General features: G+C 39.7%; 1 protein-coding gene across 1 annotated transcript in view; it reads left to right on the top strand.

Annotated features, from left to right (window-relative positions):
- The first annotated feature begins 864 nt into the window (after window positions 1–864).
- KPNA3 (karyopherin subunit alpha 3) overlaps window positions 865–23,545 on the top strand; it is a 99,416-nt gene continuing 76,735 nt past the window's right edge. The window contains exon 1 of the mRNA XM_080798599.1: window positions 865–1,081. Coding sequence (XP_080654725.1) covers window positions 1,013–1,081 — 69 coding nt within the window. The 5' untranslated portion in view covers window positions 865–1,012. The remainder of the gene's footprint in view (window positions 1,082–23,545) is intronic.

Genomic DNA, 23,545 nt, shown 5'->3' with positions numbered 1-23,545 from the left:
AAGGTTGCAGAACCGGGTTTGGGAGGATGATGAAGAAACCGAGAAACAACGCTACAGCGCTGATTTGTTCAAGTATTTACTGAATATTCACAACGTGCCAAGAACTGTTTTGACGCGAGGAATTCAGCAATAAACCAACAAACGTCCCTGAGCTTAATTCCATTGCAGTAAGACAGGTCGCATATACATAAACACATACATCGCAAATCTACATGTCAGATGGAAATAATTACTATTTATAAAACCAAAGCAGAGCAAGGGAACAACGAATGAGGGTGGCTGCTATTCCAGGAGACCCCAAAGAAGCAAGGAAGCGAAGCACAAACCGTCGATTGGTTTCTAATTTTCCAGGCTACTGGGAGCAAGATGCACCTCCCAGGAAGCCCCGCCCCTCCCTCCCAATAGGGCGCAAGGTGCCATCTCCTGGAGAGCCCCTCCTACTTCTCCGCCCAGGGGCTGCCTTGGGGGCGGGGCCTCGCGCCCAGGCGCACCGAGCGCCGGGCACTGAAAGCCGCGCGCGCAGAGTTCCCGGCATTCTTCCCGTTCTGTCAAGGCCGGGAGAATTAACCCCACTGGTACCTGGCATGCTGGGAACTGTAGTTTTTGCCCGCAGCTCCGCGTCTCAGGAGGCAGTAAAAGCCGCTCGATCCGGCTCCATTGCTGGCACATGACTTGCATCCTCCAGAGATTGTGGGGAGGCCCTAGGGGAGGTGGGGGTCATCCCGAGAACAGTCGGGTGGCCTCCAGGCTGTGGCCGTCGCGGCCACGTGACCCCAGCAGGCCCGGCGCGCGCGACTCCTCACTGCTATTCCCGCCCCGCCCCGCCCGGCAGCCGGCCTGCGCCTCCCCCGGCGCTGCTGCCACCTCGCGCTCGGAGGCGTCACGGAACGTGCTCTCCTTTCCCCCTCCCCCTCCATCCCCTCGCGCCCTCCCCCACCTCCCCCTCCCGCGCCGAGACTCGCCGCCGCCGCCGCAGCCGCAGGAGTAGCCGCCGCCGGAGCCGCGCGCAGCCATGGCCGAGAACCCGGGCTTGGAGAACCACCGCATCAAGAGCTTTAAGAACAAGGGCCGCGATGTGGAAGTGAGTGTGCTTCCGTGGTCTGGGCCCGCCCGGCTCGCCCGCCTGGCCGCGGCGGCCCCACGGCGGCGGGGAGGGGCGGGGGACCGGCGCCGGGCTGGTTCTCGCCGGCTCGCGGTGGGTCGGAGTTGGCCGCCGCCTCTCGTCACCGCGGCCGCGGGCTGGGCGGAGCGGGCGACGGGACCGCGGGCCGGGCTGCAGCCACCCTCCGGAACTGCCGGCACGGGGACCGGGAAATGCCGGGGTTTTCGGCCCCGTCACGCGGGCGCGGCCTGCTGTCGGCGAGGAAGGGATGTGGAACTGAGGCGGGGTCCGCGGGCCGGGGCCTCGCGGGCCGGGGATGCTGCCGCTCCTGTCCGTCGACCGCACCGTGGAGGGGGCGGCCGCGACTCGCGCCAGCCGCCGGTGCAGCCTCCCGCCCGGCGCGGCCCCCTCGGTGTCTCCCGCGCTGCCGCACATGGAGCCGGGGCTGTGCGGGTCCCCGCGCATATCTCCTGCGAGTCGGGCCCAGGCGGGCGGTGGCGGCCCGCCGAGGGGGGTGGGGACCAGCCGGGTAACTGACTTGTTTGAGGGTGGTGGATGGGGGAGGGTAGGATGCGCCAGGACCATTTTCTCATATTCCAGTGCTGTCGTTTGGACCAGTCTTGATAAGCTATTCCAGCTCATACTCCTGTTACTGTTGGCATTTGGAGCAAGCTGAAGGTGGACAATAGTTTACCATCTATTGTGTTGAGGCTTTGGAAGAGACGTTGTTCGACCTCCTCTCACAGGACCTAGGACCTGTTTTCTTAGCCGTTCTTGTAGTGGGATTGTGCATGGGATAATAATTTCTTTGACATATTCTACCGGAATAAATTGGATACATAGCTTCGTACGGCCTTGTATATATCTCTTTCTTCAAGCCGGTACAATTTCCATGGGGTTGCAAAACTGTAAACATCTTGGTCACTTAGTTGGTTGCTACTCAGCATGTTGCCATTGTTTCATTAAGGTGACATTAGCAGGTACTATTTGCAAACTCGGCTTATTGAAGCAGCGCTAGAGGTCTCTCTGCAGCTACTGAAAGCAATGTAGTATACAGCACAAACTTCCCTGGGACTCTGACCTCTGGAATTGTTAGGGAGAACACGGTTTTAAGTCCACAGCGTCCTTTTCTAATACTAGGTGACATGATTTGCAATTTTGCAATTCTTGATAAAGGGCCAGTGTAACTAAGAAGTGTGCATTTTTCCTGTCTTAGAGAAGGTGGTGGAGAAACTGTCCGTGTTCTGTTTTGCAGAGAAACAGACAAAACCCAAGCGATTTTTCAGAGCTACAAAATTAAATGCTAATTGGGAAAAACCTAAGGAATTCCCATTTGAATAACACAAAAGTCATCTATCTCTATTCTGGTCATGGTTAAATTTCTTTTGCGAGAAGTATTTCTAAGCAAAAGTAAAACTTAGGAATGGCAGCAAGACATTTTGGAACTGCCTCCTGTTACTGGTCCACTTGATGATAGTTAATTTTGAACTTTTCCCATCAGTAATTGTTTTTGAAGTTTACCACTATTATAAAGAAAAACTTACATAGTTTGAAAAATACTCATATTGTTTGTACCAAAGAACTAATAACATTGTTTCCTCTCTTGGATATTGGTACAGGTTTTTGTTTTATTACTTGCCTATATTATTGTGTTCTGGGAGCTCAATGCTACCTCGTAAGGACTCCTGCACTTAATAGGTATGCAATAAATATTTGCTGATGATCAGAATATAATTAATGACTTCTGTATGCATGAAATAGAGGCATTCCTACCAAGCCTTTTAGCCTGAAAATAGTGGTCATAACATTACATTTCCCAGGATACATTAGGGTAACTAAGGCATGAAATAGCAGACTTTCAAATGGTAGTTCTATGGGGCGGACACTATACTAAGAACTTCATGAGACTTCATTTAATCCTTATAAGAACTTTATGAACTAGATATAGCATTATTCCTACTTTACAGGAGGAAAGTACTTTAGGGGAGGAAACGTGAGAGTGCTTATGTAGCATGTACAATTTCATGAAGTGGGTATGAGCATTCATTCACTAATTGTCAATTGGATGTCTAACTGTTGGGTCTTGGGCATGCAAAAGAGAATAAAATTCAGCCTGTACCTCAAGGAGTTTACAGTTCAGTGGGGTAATAGAAAAGTAAACTGATAATTACAATGTAGTACATCAATAAGTATATTCTGAGAAAATTCTAACTTGGGACTGAGCAGTCAGGTGGGGGATGTTCTGGTTGATTTCTAGTGGATGAATTAGAGTAAGCTGATCCTGAAAGATGAAAGAAAGTTGGCCCGGTAAAATGCAGGAAAAGGGAGGGCACAAGAAAGGGGCATTGCAGGCTTGTGGGAGGAGTAATTCAGCAGTCCTAAGAGAATGCAGTAGACTGCTGAGAGAGAAGGGAATATGACTAAAGGGTAAACTGGGGTCAAATGTGGTAAGTGTGTGTCTCTGTTGTGGATTTAGGTATAACCAAGACTAGACACTGTATCTAACTTAGTTTTATCCTTTAGCAACTGTGTTAAATCAGAAACTTACACAACAGTTGAGCTTTGTGACTTAAATAGTTGTGATTATCAGGCTATTTCAAAACAGTGAGATGCACTTTGATGAGATGTAATTCCTACCTTTTCATGTGTAGGATAGACAAAAGATAAAACATAAAATATACAACCAGCTGATACATAAATAAGGTGCTATGTGCAAGTATAAAATACATATTTTCTAAAGAAAATAAAAGTAAAGAGGAAATTGTGTATGGGGAGAGGGTGGAGGAAGAGCATAATTTTAGTCAGTAAAGAATGGCTTCATAGAAAAGAGGTTGGTGAATTTTATAGGAAGTATGTGCTGAACTTGAACAGGGCACAGAAGAAATTTGTGAATGAAAACTCAGGCGAGAAAGAGGAAGAAATAGTTTAGGGAGTGAAGAGATGAGACTTCCATATGGCCCATGGTGGTCTGAGAAATATGTCTTAGCAAAGAGTTGCTTGAACACTTACTGACAGGGAGATCTGAAGGAATTTATTCCAGAGTAGAGTTAGAAGGTACAACATGATTAGAGCAATTGAAAAAGGTGACTGGCAGTAATATCTAAAATTAGTTCTGGAGGAATAATGCTCTCATCCCATATGTAAGGAGGAATTTTCAAAAAAGTTGAGATTGGGGATGGTCATAACATCGAAATAGGATTTGAACTTCTCCTCCTCCTCTTCTTCCTTTTTCTTCCTGTTCTTCCTAAAACTCAAGTAGAGAAAAGGGATAAAATGTGTCCTGAGGTCTGTAGGTATAGATAAGGGAGGGGAGTAATTATCACAGGTAGCAGTTGGGAGCTTGAGTAGGGGGAGTAGATTTTGTAGCTAAAAACCAGGGAATAGATTGTGAAAAGGAAATTCTTAATTATCTTCGTGTGCTTTGGAATGTGTGTTTTAATAGCAGTTCTTTTTATGTAAGGCATTATTCTTGGACTTTTTTCCCTTTTACGAAAGTATTTAAAACTTTCCAATCTACTTACAGAAAAGTGCACAAAATGGAAATGTTCCATTTAATGAATAGCTATAAATCAGACATTCTGGTAATTGCCACCCAGGTCAACTTTGCTTTTTCTTGCCCCTGTATACCTCAAGAATGTAACATTTTTTTTTTTACCAGTAACAATAACTAATAACAATTATTTTAAAAATCTTAACATTTATTGTTTGCAATGTACCTGTACCAAGTATTTTATGTGGATTAGTTAGTCTTCACAACAATCCTGAGAAGTATGTACTGTTATTATCCACATTCACTGCTGAGGAAGCTTGAGGCCCACGATTCTTAAGTAACTAGCCCTACGTCATGGGTGAGGGGGTGTAAGCAGCAGGACCTGGGCTTCTAGTTAAGCAGTATGACACTAACACCAGAACTCTTGCTCATGTTCTTTGCCATCTCACTGTGTGGAACCTTAGACCTGACTTGTATGAAATACATCTGAAACTTAATTAATGGGAAAAATATTTGAGAAATCTTGGCTATTTCACAGAAGCTCCTGTCTTGGTGTTTTAGAACCTTGCTAATAAAAATTTCTGATATCTTCATTATCATTTGGTTTATTTGCCTTTTTCTTTCCTTTTTACTAAAACAAAGTTTCCTTACTAGTAAGGAGCTAGTTAGTTGGTTTCACCAAGGATGTAAGAACCCGTATCCTTGGGCTTAACACTTAAACTTTGTGTTTAAGTTTCTAATGCTGGGGATAATACACATTTTCTCATCTGCAAATTTGACCAGCATTACCAAACTTGCTTTTTTTTCTGGAGCCTCTGTTGCTAAATGGTACTACCTAATTGCTCAAGCTTGAAAACTATCCTTGACTCCCTTCTCTTCCCTTCCTTCACTTTTCTGTACTGGTCAGTTATCTGAAGAGCCCTCATAATTTTACCTTTGATATTGACCTTATTTACTGTAGCTACTCTAGTTTGGGCCGCTGTCTCTCCACCTGTGTTAAATATGATAGTGCACCTGGTTTCCCTGTCACCAGTATCTTCCCATCCCATTGTATCTTGTGGGTTGATCTTTCTGAAAAGTTTTCTTGTGTCGCTCTTTTGGTAAGGTCATTCCCAATGCCTTCAGCATAAAATTAAAAGTCCTTAAGATGCCACACATAATTCCTTTTTTCCCAGCTGTGATTAAGGACTTGAGATGGTAGAGTAACCAGTATGATTTCCTCTCCACACCTCTGCACATGCTATTTTCTGTATACCTTCTTTTACTGTCTGTTTAGTGGGGCTCACTCTAGCAAACTCTTGCTTCACTCAGACTCCTTCCTATATCTCTGGAACACAAAGATTATAATTCTGTCATACCATGTCATCCTAGTTAAAAAAAAACAAAAACAAAAACCAACACTTCAGAAGTTCTCTATAGGGCCTTTCCTGACTGACCAATAACATACTTAGTACTGTTATTTTCTAGTCTTTTCCGTCCCTCTAAAGCTTTCCTAAGTGAATTTTCCTTTACCTCTTTGGGATAAATTGCTGTGATCTACAACAACTTTTGTGTGTGTGTGTATAGCTGTTAAAGTATGTGGTCTCTGGGGAGGTGGGTGTGGGTATGGAATAACTGGATGATGTTCATTAAGGAGGGCACCTGATGGAATGAGCCCTTGGTGTTATGTGCAACTGATGAATCACTAAATTCTACCCCTGAAACTGATAATACACTATATGTTAACTAAATTGAATTTAAATTAAAAAAAATTTTTTAAAAGAAGTATGTGGACTCTGTAAAGAATCTCACTGAGGGTAGAGAGCTTGGGCTGTGAGTGGTCATTTAATGACCAGTTTTTAACATTTAACAAATACTCTTGAGAAGAGAGACTAGATAATATACCTAAAAACACTGTACATTTGGGAGTGAGTGGTAACACTGTGATTCTAGGACATCAATAATTTCTTTCGGTGTTGACTCCATGGCATTGATATTGTTGCCTAGCCCTCCTCTGACTGTCTGTTCTGCTGTATTTTTGTAACATGAACTAATTCATACTTGAATGCTGAAGAGGAATTGAAGAATTCATGTTGGTTCATATTTGTTTTTTGAGTTTATTTTTACCAGCACATTAACTGTTTAGCACTTCCGAGTAACAGCACTTGAACATAAACATGTGAAGTACAGGAACATTGTTGAACACAGCAAGTCCAACAGTATGCACGTGGCCCTTCACCCATATTCTGCTTCTAGGCTCCATTTAACCTGGAGTTCTGTCTTAAAGATGCTTATTGCCCTAACCACCTTGATGTATTACCCTCTTTTACCTTAATTTTGTAGACCATGAGGTTTTTCAGGAATCTGTATATCACGCAGCATAGAGGTTAAAATTATCTTTTCTTGAATTCACTAACAGCATAGAATCTCTCCTTGTCCTTCTGCCTCATAGATTACTTCTTTTTGGTTGATTTTGCCAACTTTTCGTCCTACCTATTAAGTGTAGGCATGTTTTAGGATTCTGTCTGTGACTGTTCTCTATAGACTACTTTTCTTGCCCACATCAAGCAGCTCCCTTAGTTTTAACTATCATTTCAGTGTGGGGGACTTAAATCTGTTTTAAGCATCTGCTGGAAGTTAATCAATCACATGAGCATCACATCAGCTCCTTAAGCTCAAAGTGTTTAAAACTATGTTCTCCCTTTTTTTTTTTCCTTTTTACTGTTTATGGCATTATCATCACCCTCACTGTGACCTGAATTTGAAACTTGAGAGGCTTCTTGGACTCCTTCCTCATCTTCCACATTCAGTCAGATGCCAGTCATGTAGCTTGAGTCTCTGTGCTGTCTCTGGATTTTGGCTCTGCCTCTCTATTCACTGCCTCCAGCCCACTTTTGGGCTTCATACTTATCATCTGGCAATTTAAAAGTTGCCCCCAAAGTGGTGTTCTTTCTCCAGTCCATGAGATCTTTCAGGGAGTCTGATAACTGATTATTTTTCCAGGTTCAACTTTCCTTCCCCTCTCTCCCTGCCCCTTTAAGCTCTAGCAACTCTGAACTTCTTATATGCTTATACATAATCTGGAATCCTGCCCTCCTCTGCTTGCCAATGCTATTTCTATTCTCAGGGCAATCCTGCTGACTGGAATATCCTGCCCTGCCTCCTGTTGCCTGGCTAATTCCTACCCCTCTCTAAATACTCGACTCTGGGTTTAGCTCTTAGGAGAAACCTTTTTGGATCTCTCATCTTCCCAAGTTGAGTTAGGTACCATTCTTCACTCCTGAATATATATCTTCTCATTGCAGTTACGATAATGTATTTCAATTATGTTTTCTCTCTTTCTCCTACTAGATTGTGAACTTTTTGAGCACATAGACTCTATATCTCCTTTGCCCACTTATTAGTACAGTGACTGGAACAAAATAAGCACTAAAATATTTCTTGAAAGACTATACCTATACTAGGTACCACCAGCACAATAATTTCCTTAGAATACATTTTGAACCGATGCTTTTAATCTTTTAGTGCTTTTTCCTATTGCTTTCCAAATCAAGTTCAAACTTTTATTATAATAGGTAAAGAGTTGGGAGGTTAAGACACATGCATACTGAAATAATTTAAAATTTTTTTCTTAATTTTTTATTTTATTTTATTTTTTTAAAGATTTATTTATTTTAGAGAGAGCATGTGAGCGAGTTGGGGAGGGACAGAGGGAGAGGGAGAGAGAGACCCAAGCAGACTTCACACAGAGGGCAGAACCCAATTTGGGACTCAATCCCCAGACCCCACCATCACAACCTGAGCCGAAACCAATAGTCAGACACTTAACTGACTGTACCAACCCAGGTGCTCCTCTTATTTTTTAATCATAGAAATATTCTAATATGTAGTAAGGTAGAGAGAATAGTATAATTCCGTATGCACATCACTTGAAACTTTGTTTCATCTTTTATTCCATCTGTATATATAACAGACATCATGACATTTTACTCCTGAAGACTTAAGGCTACTTCTCTAAAAATAATGCATTCTTAAATAAATACCATATCGGGGTGCCTGGGTGGCTCAGTGGGTTAAAGCCCCTGCCTTCAGCTCAGGTCATGATCTCAGGGCCCTGGGATCAAGCCCCACATTGGGCTCTCTGCTCAGCAGGGAGCCTGCTTCCCCCCTCTCTCACTCTGCCTGCCTCTCTGCCTACTTGTGATCTCTGTCTGTCATATAATAAATAAAAATCTTTAAAAAAAAATAAATAAATACCATATCATGATGACACAATAATTTCCTAATAACATCTAATCTAGTCCACATTTTAAATTCCCCAGTTGTCCCTTACTCTTTTTTCCTTAACATTTGGTCATTAGAACCAGGATTAAACAAGGTCAGATCACATTTGGTTGTTTCCTAAGTCTTTTTTAATCTAGAATAGGCTCCTCCCCCCATTTTTTTTATTGTAGTAAAATATACATAACAGAATTTACCATTTAAACTATTTTAAGTGTATAGTTCTGTAGCATTAAGTGCATTCACATTGTTGTGTAATGATCATCACTATTCCATCTTCAGAACTTTTTCATCTTTCCTAACTGAAATTCTGACCTCATTAAATAGTAACTCTGCATTCCCTCTTTCCCCAGTTCCTAGCAACCTTCCTTCTACTTTCTGTCTTTTTTAATTTGACTATTTTAAGAACCTCACATAAGTAGAATCATACAATATATATCCTTTTGTGACTGGTTTATTTCAGCATAATGTCTTCGAGGTTCATCCATGTTGCAGCATGTGTCAGAATTTCATTTCTTGTATGGCTGAATAATATTCAGTTGTATGTAGGTACCACATTTTGTCCATTCATCACTGATGTACTTGGGTTGGTTGGCTGTTGTCCCTCACCTTTTTATAAACGCTGTTAATTTGTTGAAGAAATCGGGTCAGTTTTCTTTTATTAGGTTGAACCACATGAAATTTTCATTTTTGAGTCAAGTTATCAGTCAAATATCAGGAATTTCATATGGTTCAACCTAATAAACTGTCCTAATTACTGGATATGTCTGTTTCTTTGTGATATTGCTTAACTTGTTCCTCCTATTTCTTACCACCCTCTAGATTTTCTGTAAACTGGAGGTTAGCTTTAGAGGCATGATTGTCTTCAGTTTAAGCATTTTTTATTTAAGAAAAAAATACTTCCATTGGTGATGTTGTATACTTCAGACTATATCCCTATGGTGATACTAAGATCAGTGAGATGGTTCAGATAATAACAAATAGATAAAGATAGTTTAGATAAAGATAGTTCAGATAAAGACTAGGGATGCCTGGGTGGTAAATTTAATAAGTTGGTTAAGTGTCCAACTCTTGATTTCAGCTCAGGTCATGATCTTAGGTGAGATGGAGCCCAGTGTTGGGCTCCACATTGGTCATGGACCCTGCTTAAGATTCTCTCCCCCACCCCACCCCTTTCTTTCTCTCTCTCTACCCCTCCCTCCCTCTCTTGAATTTAAAAAAAAAAAAAAAGAATAGTTTAATGTTACAATGTTATCATAAGCACTACATTTGGTGAAATGAATTTTAGTTATTTGGGTGCAATGTGATACAGACTGGGTAACATTTGAAGTGAGAGAGTAACCTGACTTCTTGGTATCCAGCAAAGGAATTAGAAAATGTATCTGGAGAATCTAACTTCAGAGTCAGTGACATTCTCTTTCCATGACTGTTCCTAAGTTGACTTTGGTTTCTTAGCATAGAGTTCGGCTATATTCTCACTTCCCAGTCTCTGTTCCTTTACTTTGAAGGTAAAGCAATAGTAGAATCATAAGGAGGATATATCTGTACTATGTGCAGTTTTGCTATTAAGAAAAATTTCATCACAGCCTAGGATACCAACATTAATAGTTAAAATATGGTAAAAATAAATCATGACTATATTTACTTGGAATTAGTCTTTCCGAAGGGTTATGTTTTCTGGGCTGTACATTTTATTTGTTTACATATCAAACTTTCTTTTATTTTGAAATGTCAGTGTTTCTGTGTCCTATACATTTCTCTGCCTTCTTAGTTAGAATCTAATTTACTTATTTTCTTGTTTCTTGAGAATTACCATTATGCATATGAATATCAATTTTTACTTTTACATAAGTAACACCTTTAGGTTCTTAAATTTGTAGAATTTTATCCTTAATTTCTGTGTTTGTGGAGTTCTTGCTCTTCATAATTCTTTTGACTGTCCTTCCCTTGCACAGTCAGCTTTTTCTTTGATATTGTCAGCGTTTTTACTTGTAGTAGTTCTCTTCCCTTTTAATTTGATGCTTCGTATATCCTAGTGACTTGGATAATAGATGTATTAAACACATATTTATCATTTGCTATGGGCTGGGCAGGCATTGTTAATGCCAAAGATACTAAATATAAACAATATTGTCCTTGCTCAGTTTAGTGGGAGAGACTGATACCTAAGTATACTCTTGAACAACATGGGGATTAGGAATGCCCACCCTTGTGCTGCCAGAAATTCACATATAACTTTTGATTCCCCAAACACTTAACTGCAGATACCCTGCTATTAACTGCAAGCCTCACAGATAAGATAAACAGTCAGCTAACACATATTTTGTATATGTATGTCTTATATACTGTGTTCTTATAATAAAGTGAGCTAGAGAAAAAATGTTAAAACCATTAGGAATAGAAAATACATTAATAGTACAGTACTGTAGAAAGATTGTGTGTAAGTAGACCAGCATAGTTCAAACCCATGTTGTTCAAGGGTGAGCTGTACTCTGTGTATAGCATGGTACAGGTACATAATTTGCAAAGTACCATGAGAGCATGGCGAAAGGGAGTGACTATACCTGGGGAAAGTGAATGAAGTTACGCAGAAGATCACACTTTAGCTAGGTCTTGAAGAATGAGTAAGAGTTTGCCAAAATGAAAGAAAAATAATGAATAACAGTGACTGTGTCATGGAGTTGTAAGTCGTGATATGTGGCAACCTTACATACATTCCCTTCTTTTGGAAACCACATTCTGTTTTGACCTTTCTTTGCAAGGTACTTTTCTGCTATTAGATATCTTTTGGGGAGATTTTTAATCTAAGTGTTCCTGCCTTCTTTGGTTAATTAAAGTGCCTTACTCTTTCTGGTTAACACAAAGGCTATCAAATGCAGTCCCTGGCATTTAAATCTTAAATGAGCTGATAGTGGAACCTAAGTTGTTCGCCTTGCAGAGGTGCTATGAAGAAATCTTTCATTAATTCCTGCCACTCAGATCTGCAGAGTTGTTTTCATCCTGAGGTTTTCATAGATTAGATTCTATGAATCTAATTTGGTTTTCATTTGGTTCCGTGAATTTCTCTATATTTTTCAGTAAATTCTCCTGCACTCCTTCCCCCACTTTGTTTCTTAAACTAACTCAAGTCTGTTTTTATGGTTGGCATCATAACTCTAATTTAAGGTGACCAACTCTCCTGGTTTGCCCAGAACTGAGGGAGTTCTCAGGACATAGGACTTTCAGTGTTCGAACCAGTAAATTCCTGAGCAGATCTTAACAAGTTGGTCACTTTACTGTAATTGAAACAGTTTGGGAATAAAAATAATGAGTTTGGGGAACCAAATGTTCAGATGGAAATATCTAGTATGCAGCTGAAAATAATGTGTGCAGAACTAGCTTGCTTTGGTTATTTCACTCAGCAGTTTTTTGAATTCTGAACTAAGTATGAGAGATAAAACAGTGAATACAATGATAACCAATGACTCCCTATGTACAAGGCACTATGCTTCTTGGAATAATAATAAGTAATTCTCACATAGTTGCCATTATACAGGTGAAGAAAATGAGTTAAGAAATCTGCTTAAGGGGGAGCCTGGGTGGCTCAGTGGGTTAAACCTCTGCCTTCAGCTCAGGTTGTGATCTCAGGGTCCTGGGATGGAGCCCCACATTGGGCTCTCTGCTCAGCAGGGAGCCTGCTTCCCCCACCCCCTCTGCCTGCCTCTCTGCCTACTTGTGATCTCTCTTTCTCTGTCAAATAAATAAATAAAATCTTTAAAAAAGAAAAAAAAAATCTTCTTAAGAACATACAACTAGGAGGAGGCAAAACTGGAATTCAATCCTAGATTTCCTACTTTAAAGCCCTCTTCCCTTAATAACCATTCTTCTACTCTGCATCAGGATCCCTGCTCAAAGAATTTGTGGATTAATGTGGAAATGATGTAAAACCAAATAAACACTTACAATGGAAGTATGTTGAGAAAACAGTGGGCACATAGGAAAGACTCACCATGCGTGAGTCAGAGAAAGCTTCATGGAGATGATTGTCCTTAAGATGAAACCGGAGGGGTGCCTGGGTGGCTCAGTGGGTTAAAGCCTCTGCCTTCGGAGCAGGTCATGATCTCAGGGTCCTGGGATCGAGCCCCACATCGGGCTCTCTGCTCGGCAGGGAGCCTGCTTCCCTTCCTCTCTCTCTGTCTGCCTCTCTGCCTCCATGTGATCTCTGTCTGTAAAATAAATAAATAAATAAATAAATAAAAAATCTTAAAAAAAAAAAAGATTAAATTGGAAAGTGTATAGGTCTTTCTTTGGTAGTAAATCTTGGGTGGGCCTGGAGATAAGAGACAGCATGATATATTCTGGGGAATAAAGTAAATCAGTATTTCTTACAGGTGGAGTGATTGGAAAGTTGGATAGGATAGGCAGGGTGGGCAGGACCAGATTGTGAAAGACCTCTCTTGGGTTTTGTGCATTTAAAACCATGGCTTCGGGGCACCTGGGTGGCTCAGTGGTTAAACCTCTGCCTTCGGCTCAGGTCATGATCCCAGAGTGCTGGGATTGAGCCCCGCATCAGGCTCTCTGCTCAGCGGGGAGCCTGCTTCCCCCTCTCTCTGCCTGCCTCTCTGCCTACTTGTGATCTTTCTCTCTCTGTCAAATAAATAAATAAAATCTTTAAAACCATGGCTTCAGTTGCATCATAGGAGATAGATTGATGAGGGTGAGAAGGGAGCTAGAGAGAAACAGTGAGAAAACTCTCAGGTCTGAGAGATGGATGGTCTGACTAACAGCACTGGCACTGGGGTCCAGAAGTAGGAAAAGATTGTTTATTTGGCATATGTTAACGTTCTGTGTGTGTGCGTGTGTGTGTGTTTTTTAAGATTTTATATATTTACTTGAAAGAGAGTGAGAGAGAGAAAGAGCCAGCACTTGCGCACAAGTCGGGGGGGGGGGGGCAGAGGGAGAGAGAGAGAAGCAGATTCCCTGCCAAATAGGGAGCTGATGTTTGGCTTGACCCCAGGACTGGGAGATCCTAACCTGAGCTGAAGGCAGTTGCTTAACCAGCTGAGCCACCAGGTGGCCCATGTGTTACCTTCTAGAACAGAGGTTAGCAAACTTTTTTTTGGTAAAGGGCCATAATATTTTTCAAAGCGTAAATATTTTAGGCTTTGAGGGCCATATTATTTATGTCACAACTATTCATCTCTGCTGGAGCATGAAAGCAGCCATAGATGATAGGCAAACAGATGAGTGTGGCTATTCCAGTAAAACTTTATTTATAAAAAGAGGTGGCAGGCTAGATTTGTCTTGTGGGCTGGATTTGGCTCAAAGGCTGTGGTTTACCTAACCTTGTTCTAGGATGATACGGCCAGTAGTGAAGACTTGGAATATAGTTCAAGCAATGATTTTTAGTGACTAAGATGATAATGTAGATGAGGGTTCTTGGGTATAAGAAGAAAAGAAGCTAGGGGAGGAAAGAACCTGAGGAAGTACATTATCTTAGGGCTGTAGTGAAAATGCCACTGAAGAAAAGTAGTATATCAGAACTTAGGGGAGGAGAGTTTCCTGAAGAAGGGGCAGTAGTTGCAATATCAATGCTGCTGAAAGGCGAGGTATGGTGAAGGACCTGAAGTAAGCCATTCATTGTATTTGGCAATTAGGGCCAGGGAAAAGTGGAAAACTTAGACAGTGGAAGAGGCTGGGAACTAGATTATGATGGAGTGAGAAGTGAATTGCTGTTGAGGTAGTAGAACCAGTCAGTAGAAACTCAATTTAAAAATTTAGTAGCCGTGGGAAGGAGGAACCAGAGGTTAGCGTGCGGAGGAAGTAGGGGTAGAGGAAGGCTCTTTGTTGTTTTCTATTTGTTTATATGTATGGAATTGACTGTTGTTTGTAGGCTGAATTGAAGAAGCCAGAGCAAAAGAGTTAAAAGGCTGGCTAGAAAAGGAATAAGTGATTGTACCAGGAGTAAGCAGGGAGCTGTTAGGAAGGTGATGTAAGAGATGTTAAGTTGTGGTTGGATTTGGAAGTGCCTCAGGTAGAAATCACTTGAAGAAGAACAGACAGGAGTGAGGAAGGGCTGAAGTAGGGTAGGGAAACTGAAACAGATTATTTCTAATAGCGTCTATTTTCTTTGACTTCGTTATCTCTAGAGAATAAAGGGTCTAAGAGAGGTAGTACGTGAAGAAAGGGTGATTTGGGAAATGCAGGTTATTTGAGGAGGAAAATACCTAGGAATAAGGGCCCAGCTGAGTAAGACTATATTGTTATTTTGTAATAGTTGTAAACAGTTTTCAGTTGATTGTATCAGATTTAGCTGTAATTGCATTTTAGATTATAGTTAGAATTGTTAAACCAAATTCAGAGTATAGAGGTCATATTCAGTTGAATCATAAAAAAATTGAACTAACAGGAATATTAGGATTTAATGAGTCCAAATCCCATTTTCCATAGATGTGGAAACTGAGCACGTAGAGAAAGAATGAATGTTGTCCACTCATCTGGTTGGTAACCAGGGATTTTTTTTTTTATTCCAGTACTGTGTTATTTAACACAACACACTTAAAGATGACAAAAGCTGTACTTTATTGATTGACTGATTGATTGATTGATTATAGGCTCCATGCCCAGCATAGGGATTGAATTTACGACACTGAGATCAAGAGTCGCATGCTCTACCAATTGAGCCAGCCAGGTGTCCTGACAAAAGCTATATTTTAGAAAACTTTCAAACATAACAGAGAATGAGGTAATGAATTACCGTGTACCATTTTAAAACAGTTACAGTTTATGGCTGTTTTTGTTCATTTATATCCCTTACCACTTCCATCTTTGTCTGGATTATTTTGAAGCAAATTCTAGACATCTTTTTTTTTTTTTTTTTTTTTTTTTTTTTTTTTTTTTTTTTGAGAGAATGAGAGAGAGCAGGGGGAGAGGGAGAGGGAGAGAGAGAATCTTAAGCCGGCTCCATGCCCAGCTTGGAGCCTGAAGCTGGGCTCAGTCTCATGAACCTGAGATCATGACCTGATCAGAAATCAGGAGTTGGATGCTTACCCAATTGAACCATCCAGGCACCCCCAGGCATCATTTTTTATGTGTTAGTATTTTAACATGTATGTCTAAAAGTTAGTTTGATTTTGACACCAGTTCTAACTTTGGAGTTTTTCCTCACACCAAGTAATTTCTCCCACACCAGGAGAGTGTCCTACAATTCAGTTCAGTTCTGACATTATGTACCTGATAGCATCAAATCCCACAGGTTAAGGGCTTAGTTCTACAAGATTTCATGCTTGCCCCCTACCCCCTTTTGATCTACCAGGTATAGATTGGAGGGTCTCACAATCTACTCCTCCTCCTGTTTAATATGCTGGAGTGACACAAAACCCAGAGAAACATTTTACTTACTAGATTACCAGTTTATTATAAAAAGATATAACTCAAGAATGTCCAGTGGAAGACATGCTTTCTCTTGCAGAGTGCCTCTCTCTGTGTACCTCCACGTCTTCACACCAGGAAGCTCTCTGCACCTGGTCATTTTGGATACTTATGAGACCTGCTTAATTAAATCATTGGCTATTGGTTACTGAGGTCAATCTCCAGCTCCTGTCCCTTCCCTGAAAGTTGGGGTGAGTGGAGGGACCAGAAGTTCCAGTCCTCTAATCACATGGTTGTTTCACCTGGCAAACAGCTCCCAGCCTTAGGTAACCTAGGGGGGCTTTCCAAAAGTCACTTCATTAACATAATGAAAGACACCTTTATAGTTGTCAACACTTAGGAACCCCTGAGGGTTTTAGGAGCTATGTGCCAGGAACATTGCATGAAAACCAAATATATATTTCTTACTATAAATCATAGTATCACAATAAGACATAAAGTATTATCCTACTTAAAAACCCCAAAACAATGCTTGTCATATCATTAGCCAATTAAAAATGTACTTTCTTATTTTTTTTTATATAGATTTTGTTTATTTGAGAGAGAGAATGAAAGAGCACAAGTGGGGCGAGCAGCAGGCAGAGGGAGAGGGAGAAGCAGGCTCCCCGCTGAGCAGGGGAGCCCAATGTGGGGCTCGATCCCAGGACTCTGGGATCGTGACCTGAGCTGAAGGCAGATGCTTAACCATCTGAGCCACCCAGGCACCCCAAAAATGTACTTTCAATATAAAATTTCAAAGTAAAAATACTTGCTATTATATCATACATTTGGAGACCAAAAGAACCTTCTTGGTCAGTTGTTTGGGGTTGGGTGTGACATAGGAAATTAATAAATAATATTTTAGATAATTTTTTCCTTCTCCAACTAAAAAGAGAAATAAAGGAATAATATTACCTCTGTCAGAATAGGTCAATATTAATGTGTAGTTAATTTTTATGAAGGTGGTATAGAAATTGTTACAGAGGAGACTTCATGGAAATCAAGCTATCTCTGTGTTTGCAATATTTTAATAGTGATTTTTCTTTCACTTTTTTAAAATGAAAATGACTAATGAATGCTCTACATTATCAGAAAGATATTAAAGTACTCTATGTGTCTTTGAAACGGCTTGATACATTCCAGTTTATTATACTTTGACTGTTAAGAAAACACAACAAAAAATTTTTGTATCAAAAGTAGAAGCATTAGAATTATAGAGGGATCAAGTGGGACAGCAATGAATTCGTGTGATGGTTCTTCTATATTAAAACACTATGTTCTGGGATGCCTGGGTGGCTCAGTGGGTTAAGCCACTGCCTTTGGCTCAGGTCATGATCCCAGGGTGCTGGGATTGAGTCCTGGATTAGTCTCCTGGCTCAGCAGTGAGCCTTCTTCTCTCTCTGCCTCTGCCTGCTTGTGCGCACGCTCGCTCTCTCTTTCTGACAAATAAATAAAATCTTTAAAAAAAAAAAACAACGCTATGTTCTTTCTTTGCATTCACTATCTCAGAATTGCAAAGCTGGTAAAGATTCAGCTTTTCTGGATGTCTTTTTGATGTATAAGAAGGTGTTAAGGTAGATGTTGTCATTTTTCTGTATTTAAGATAACAGTAGAGAGACAGGGGTAGAAAGCTGAACAGAGTATGGAGGAAGGTAGCTGGACAGGCATTGAAATAACTAGAGATTGGATAGTGTCTTCATCTTCCTCTTAAATTCACATGTGCAAGAAAAAAAGGAGTTAGTAGCCTGAGAAGGATGATCATGTTAGCTGGGTGTTGGGCTATAGATGGTAGAGATGCAAACAAAGATGATAGAGAAACAGCGTACAAACTATGTGTTATACAGTGTTAATCTCAGCTAGCAGAGAGCTAGGATCTTTTTGTAAATTTGAAGCTTAATTTGCTAAGTTGAACCTAGTTCCAAGAATACCATTCATACACACACACACACACACACACACACACACACACACACATACGTACACACACATTATACATATATTATATAACATATTATATATATTATGTAACATATTATATATATATATCAGTTTTAGAATAAGGTATGATTAGGAACATTTATTGAGGCTTTTTTTAATACTTTATAAAAACAAATTTTTAATTACTTCAGCATCTTTTTTTTTTTTTTTAAAGATTTCATTTATTTATTTGACAGACAAAGATCACAAGTAGGCAGAGAGGGCAGGCAGAGAGAGAGAGAGGAGGAAGCAGGCTCCCCGCTGAGCAGAGAGCCCAATGCGGGGCTCGCTCCTAAGACCCTGGGATCATGACCTGAGCTGAAGGCAGAGGCTTTAACCCACTGAGCCACCCAGGCGCCCCGAGATCAGGATTTTAGATTAATTTTAGATTACTTAGTACTTCCCTCCTGGTCATAAGTTCTTTAATATATTGTTTAGCTTTTGTCAAAAATAGCTAGATAATACTCATAATAAGAACACATTCTGAGGACGTTGTATTAGTTACCAGTGCAGTCTTTTGATATATTAGTTATTAGCTCCATGCAGTGATTAGGGAGCCCCCCCCCCCCAGCCAGGTTTTTCAATTTCATTCTGTGATTTTGTATTTGTGAACATGATGGCATTAAGTGAGGATGTGATACATTTAGGGTCATGACTAAACTTTAAAAATAATGTGAGCAAAATATCCCTCCTTATGCTTTTCCTCTTGGTAAACATAATAAGTACTGGACCTCTTTCTGAGAGAAATATGTATACTCTTCACAGCAGAATAGGTATGGGGGAGGAAGGAAGGTTGGGCAAATCTGTGTAGGGCAGGGACAGCTTGAGAGGAAATCTAGAGCTGCCTTCCGCTCCCTTCCTCCCTGAAAAGGGAGAAGGAACCAGAAGACAAACTTAGTTTTAAAGTTTCAAATTTAAAACTCCAAAGAAATCAGGTGGCTGGATACCCAGGCCTAGGTGTTACAGGAGCACTCTAGTTGTGTGACTGTTGGCAAGTGTTGAATTCATGATAGGGCTCTAGATTCTGGGGCTAGTGTGACATGAAATACCACCTCCTCCACCCCCAGTAGTATCGGAGAGGAGAAACTGGAACTCTGACTTTCTTACATCACAGAAGGAGGCACTAAGATGATTCTAGGAGAGTGATAGTTTTGTGCTACAGATTTCCAGAACACGTTACTTTTTGTGTGTGTGTGTGAGGTGAAAGATATCTGGTGCCTGGGGGTGTTTTAGGGGTCTTCAGAAAAGATTCAGCACCCTCTTATTCTTTTTGTTCAGTTCTTCTGCCTAATAGACTTTAGTAATGTTAGTTTGGCTACATAACAGTACTGTAAATAAAATGATCACTTTTGCTTAAAATAAATGTGACATTAATTAAATGTCATGTAAACATCATTGTAAGTTTTATTATAACACTGTTGAAGGTTAGCTATTGACCACTGACAAATTTTGTTTAATTATAAGGAATAGGTATCAACTGCCAAGTGGTGTACATAACAACAGTTTTTAATAGGAGAAAAAAATTAGAATGTTATTGGTAATTATATATTATAGAGAAATTAATCTTTGAAGCAAATTAATTTAGGAAGGGTTTTACATAATTTGAGCATTTCTCAGTAGGATAATGAACTTGTTTTAAATTAGAGGTAATACACATAATCGGTAATATAAATTCAAAGGAGAACATGAGACATGTCACCCTCACTTGCCACCTGTCTTTCTGCGAGTAACAACTGTTTTTAATAAATTTTATTGGGGTATATTTATCCATCTTAAGTATTTAGCCTGATGAGTTTTGCAAATGATTACTTCCTTGTAGGCATAGTCACTGTCAAGATGTAGAATATTTCTGTCTCCCTCAGAAGTTCCCTCATGTCCCTTTGCAGTCCTTTCCTCCAGCCCCAAGCAGATACTAATCTGCTTTCTGTCACTCTAGATTAGTGTGTTTTTTCCACAATTTCATGTAAAGGTAATCATAATACATATTCTTTTGTGTCTGTTTTTGTGATATAACATTAATATTTTTTTGTTTACTTGGAGTTCAGTATTGTTAGTTGCTGACACATATTCCACTGTATGAGTATATCACAATTTGCTTTACCATTCACCTGCTACTGGACATTTGGGTTCTTTTCAGTTTTTGGCAGTTATGAGTAAAACTGCTGTGATATTTGTTTACAAACAAATGTGTTTTTTTTCTCTTGGATAAATACCTAGGAGTAAAATGGCTGCATTATATATAGTAGGTATGTATTTGGCCTTATAAAAAACTTCAAAACTCTTTGGGATCCCTGGGTGGCTTAGTCAGTTAAGTGTTTGTCTTCAGTTTAGGTTATGATCCCAGCCAGGGTCCTGGGGATTGAGTCCTGCATGGGTCTCCTTGTGCAGTGGGAACCTGCTTCTCCCTCTGCCTCTGCCTGCTGCTCCCCCCGCTTGTGCTCTCTTTCTCTAACAAATAAATAAATAAGATCTTTAAAAAAAAAAAACAAAAACTTTGGAACTCTTTTCCAAAGTGGTTGTAGTATTTTACATTCCCACTGTAAGTAATGTGAGTTCCAGTTATTCCACACCTTCACCAATACTTTGTATTGGTAGTCTTTTTAATTTTCAGCATGTATTGAGTATATGTTGGTATCTCATTATGGTTTTAATTTGCATTTTTCTGATGACTAATGAGGTTTAGCAATTTTTTGTTTATACACTCACAGGCTAGTTATATATTTTCTTTGTGTAGGGTCTGACTCTTGTTCATTTTAAAAGTTGGGTTAATTTTTCTAACTACTAAGTTGAGTTTTTTTATAATCTGAAGATAAAAGTTCTTTGTCTGATACATGTATCATGAGTATTTTCTCTCAATCTCTTGTTTGCCTTTTCATTTTCTTAACAGTGTCTTTTGAAGAGAAAAGGTTTTAAAGGTTTGAAGCCCAGTTTATCAGTTTTTCTTTTATGGTTCATGCTTTGTGAAACATTTACCTACCCCAGAGTTTTTCTTATGCAAAACTTTTTTTTTTTTTTGCCATGTTTCCTTCTGAATTTGTTACTTTCATTTTTTATTTATTTATTTCATTTAGGTTCATGATTCATTTTGAATTAATATTTCTGTATACCATGAGATAAGTTCTTACAGCACTTCAGCACATCTGTTACTGTGGCACTTTTGTTGAAAATCAATTGACATGGGTGCCTGGGTGGCTCAGTGGGTTAAAGCCTCTGCCTTTGGCTCAGGTCATGATCTCGGGGTCCTGGGATCGAGCCCCGCATCGGGCTCTCTGCTCGGTGGCGAGCCTGCTTCTTCCTCTCTCCCTCTCTGCCTGCCTCTCTGCCTACTTGTGATCTCTGTCTGTCGAATAAATAAATAAAACCTTAAAAAAAAAAAGAAAATCAATTGACATGTATACATATGGGTCTCTTTCTGATCTCTGTTCAGTTTTATTGGTCTATGCCATTATCTCACTGTCCACCGCTCTAGCGTTGTAGTATGTCTTTTTTTTTTTTTAAAGGAACAGTGTGTTTGTTATAACCCCATTGTTCTGAGAAAACATTTTATAGAAAATACGGGTATGATTAAGTTTTGAAGTCAGCTTATGTAATCTTCTAACCTTGTTCTCCTTTTCAGGATTTTTTTTGACTATGTAACAGACATCCGTAGAAAACTTTACCCAACAAGGTTAGAATATACATATACATTCTTTTCAGGTTTACAAGGGACATTCTATAGGCTAGATCACGTGTTAGGCCATAATGAAGTCTCAATAAATTAAAGGATACTAAAATCACGCTAAATATGTTTCTTGACCCCAGTGGAATAAAATTCATAAATTATGTGTGAATCAAACAGCACACTCCTAAGTAACCAGTGGGTCTAAGAAATCACAAGGGAATTAGGAGATGAAGAAGTTAGAGAAGAAGATTAGAAGAAATTTAAGATGAATAAAAATGAAAACACAGTATGTCAAAACTTACTGGATGAAACTACAGCCATGCTCAGGAAGATGTATAGCTATAAATACCTGCATTAAGGGGCACCTGGATAGCTCAGCTGGTTAAACATGGACTCTTTGTTTCAGCTCAGGTCACAATCTCTGGGTCATGGGATCGAACCCCGTGTAGAGCTCTGCGCTCAGGTCAGGGTCTTCTTGAGATTCTTTCCTCTCATTCTCTCTCTCTCTAAGATAGATACATAAATAAACAAATAAATAAAATCTTTAATACTACATTAAAAATGAAGTATAAAGTAAACTTATTGCAAACAGAAGGTTGGAAATCATAAAGATTAGAGAAGACAAACATGAAATCGAGAATAGAAAAACAATAGAGAAAAACAGTGAAATCAAAAGTTGGTTCTTTGAAAATGTCAACAATATTGACAAACTTTTAGCTAGATTGATAGGGAAAAAAGAGAAGACTCAAATTATCTTATAGAAATAAATCAGATAATAAGGGAATATTGTGAACAATTATATGCCAGCAAGTTACAGAACCTAGATGAAATGGAAAATTCCTAAAAAGATACAAACTACCGAAATTGACTCAAGGGGAAATAGAAAATCTGAATAGATTTTTAATAGGTAAAGAGATGGAATCCATAATCACAAAACTTCCCACAAAGAAAAGCCCTAGACAGAAGGTAGAGGGAACATTTTCCAACTCATTCTATGAGGTCAGTATTACCCCATTACCAAACTAGATAAATGTATCACAAGAAAAGAATATTACAAACCCATGTCTCTTATGAGTATAGATACACATGTCTTCAGGAAACTGGGAGCAAACTGAATTCAGCAATATATTAAAAAGATTATACATTATGACTAAGCAGATTTATTCCTGGGATGCAAAGCTAGTTCAATATATGAAAATCAGTCAGTGTAATATACCATATTGATGGAATAAAGGACAAAAAAACCACATGGTCATCGTAATAGGTATAGATACAGCATTTGATAAAGTTCAGCACCCCTTCCTAATAAAAATATTCAAACTAGGAATTGAAGGGAGCCTCCTCAAGCTGATAAAGAGCATCTACAAAATATCTACCGTTGGCCTCATATTAATGGTGAAAGATGGAAAGAAAGCTTTCCCCCTAAGATCAGGGACAAGACAAAGATGTTCATTGTTCTTCCTATTCAACATTGTACTGGAGGTTCTAGGCAGGACAATTAGACCAAAAAAAAAAAAAAAAAAAAGACAGCAGATTGGAAGTAAGTAAAACTATTCTCTTTTTCAAGATGATATAATCTTGTGTATGGACAATCCTAAGGAATCCACTAAAAATCTACTGGAGCTCTAATATGAGTTCAGCCAGGATATATAAGATCATTGTATAC

Source organism: Martes martes, assembly GCF_963455335.1.
Source record: "Martes martes genome assembly, chromosome: 3".
Classification (NCBI taxonomy): Eukaryota; Metazoa; Chordata; class Mammalia; order Carnivora; family Mustelidae; genus Martes; species Martes martes.
The sequence above is the reverse complement of the archived record's forward strand: the minus strand, read 5'-3'. Positions and strand labels throughout refer to the sequence as shown.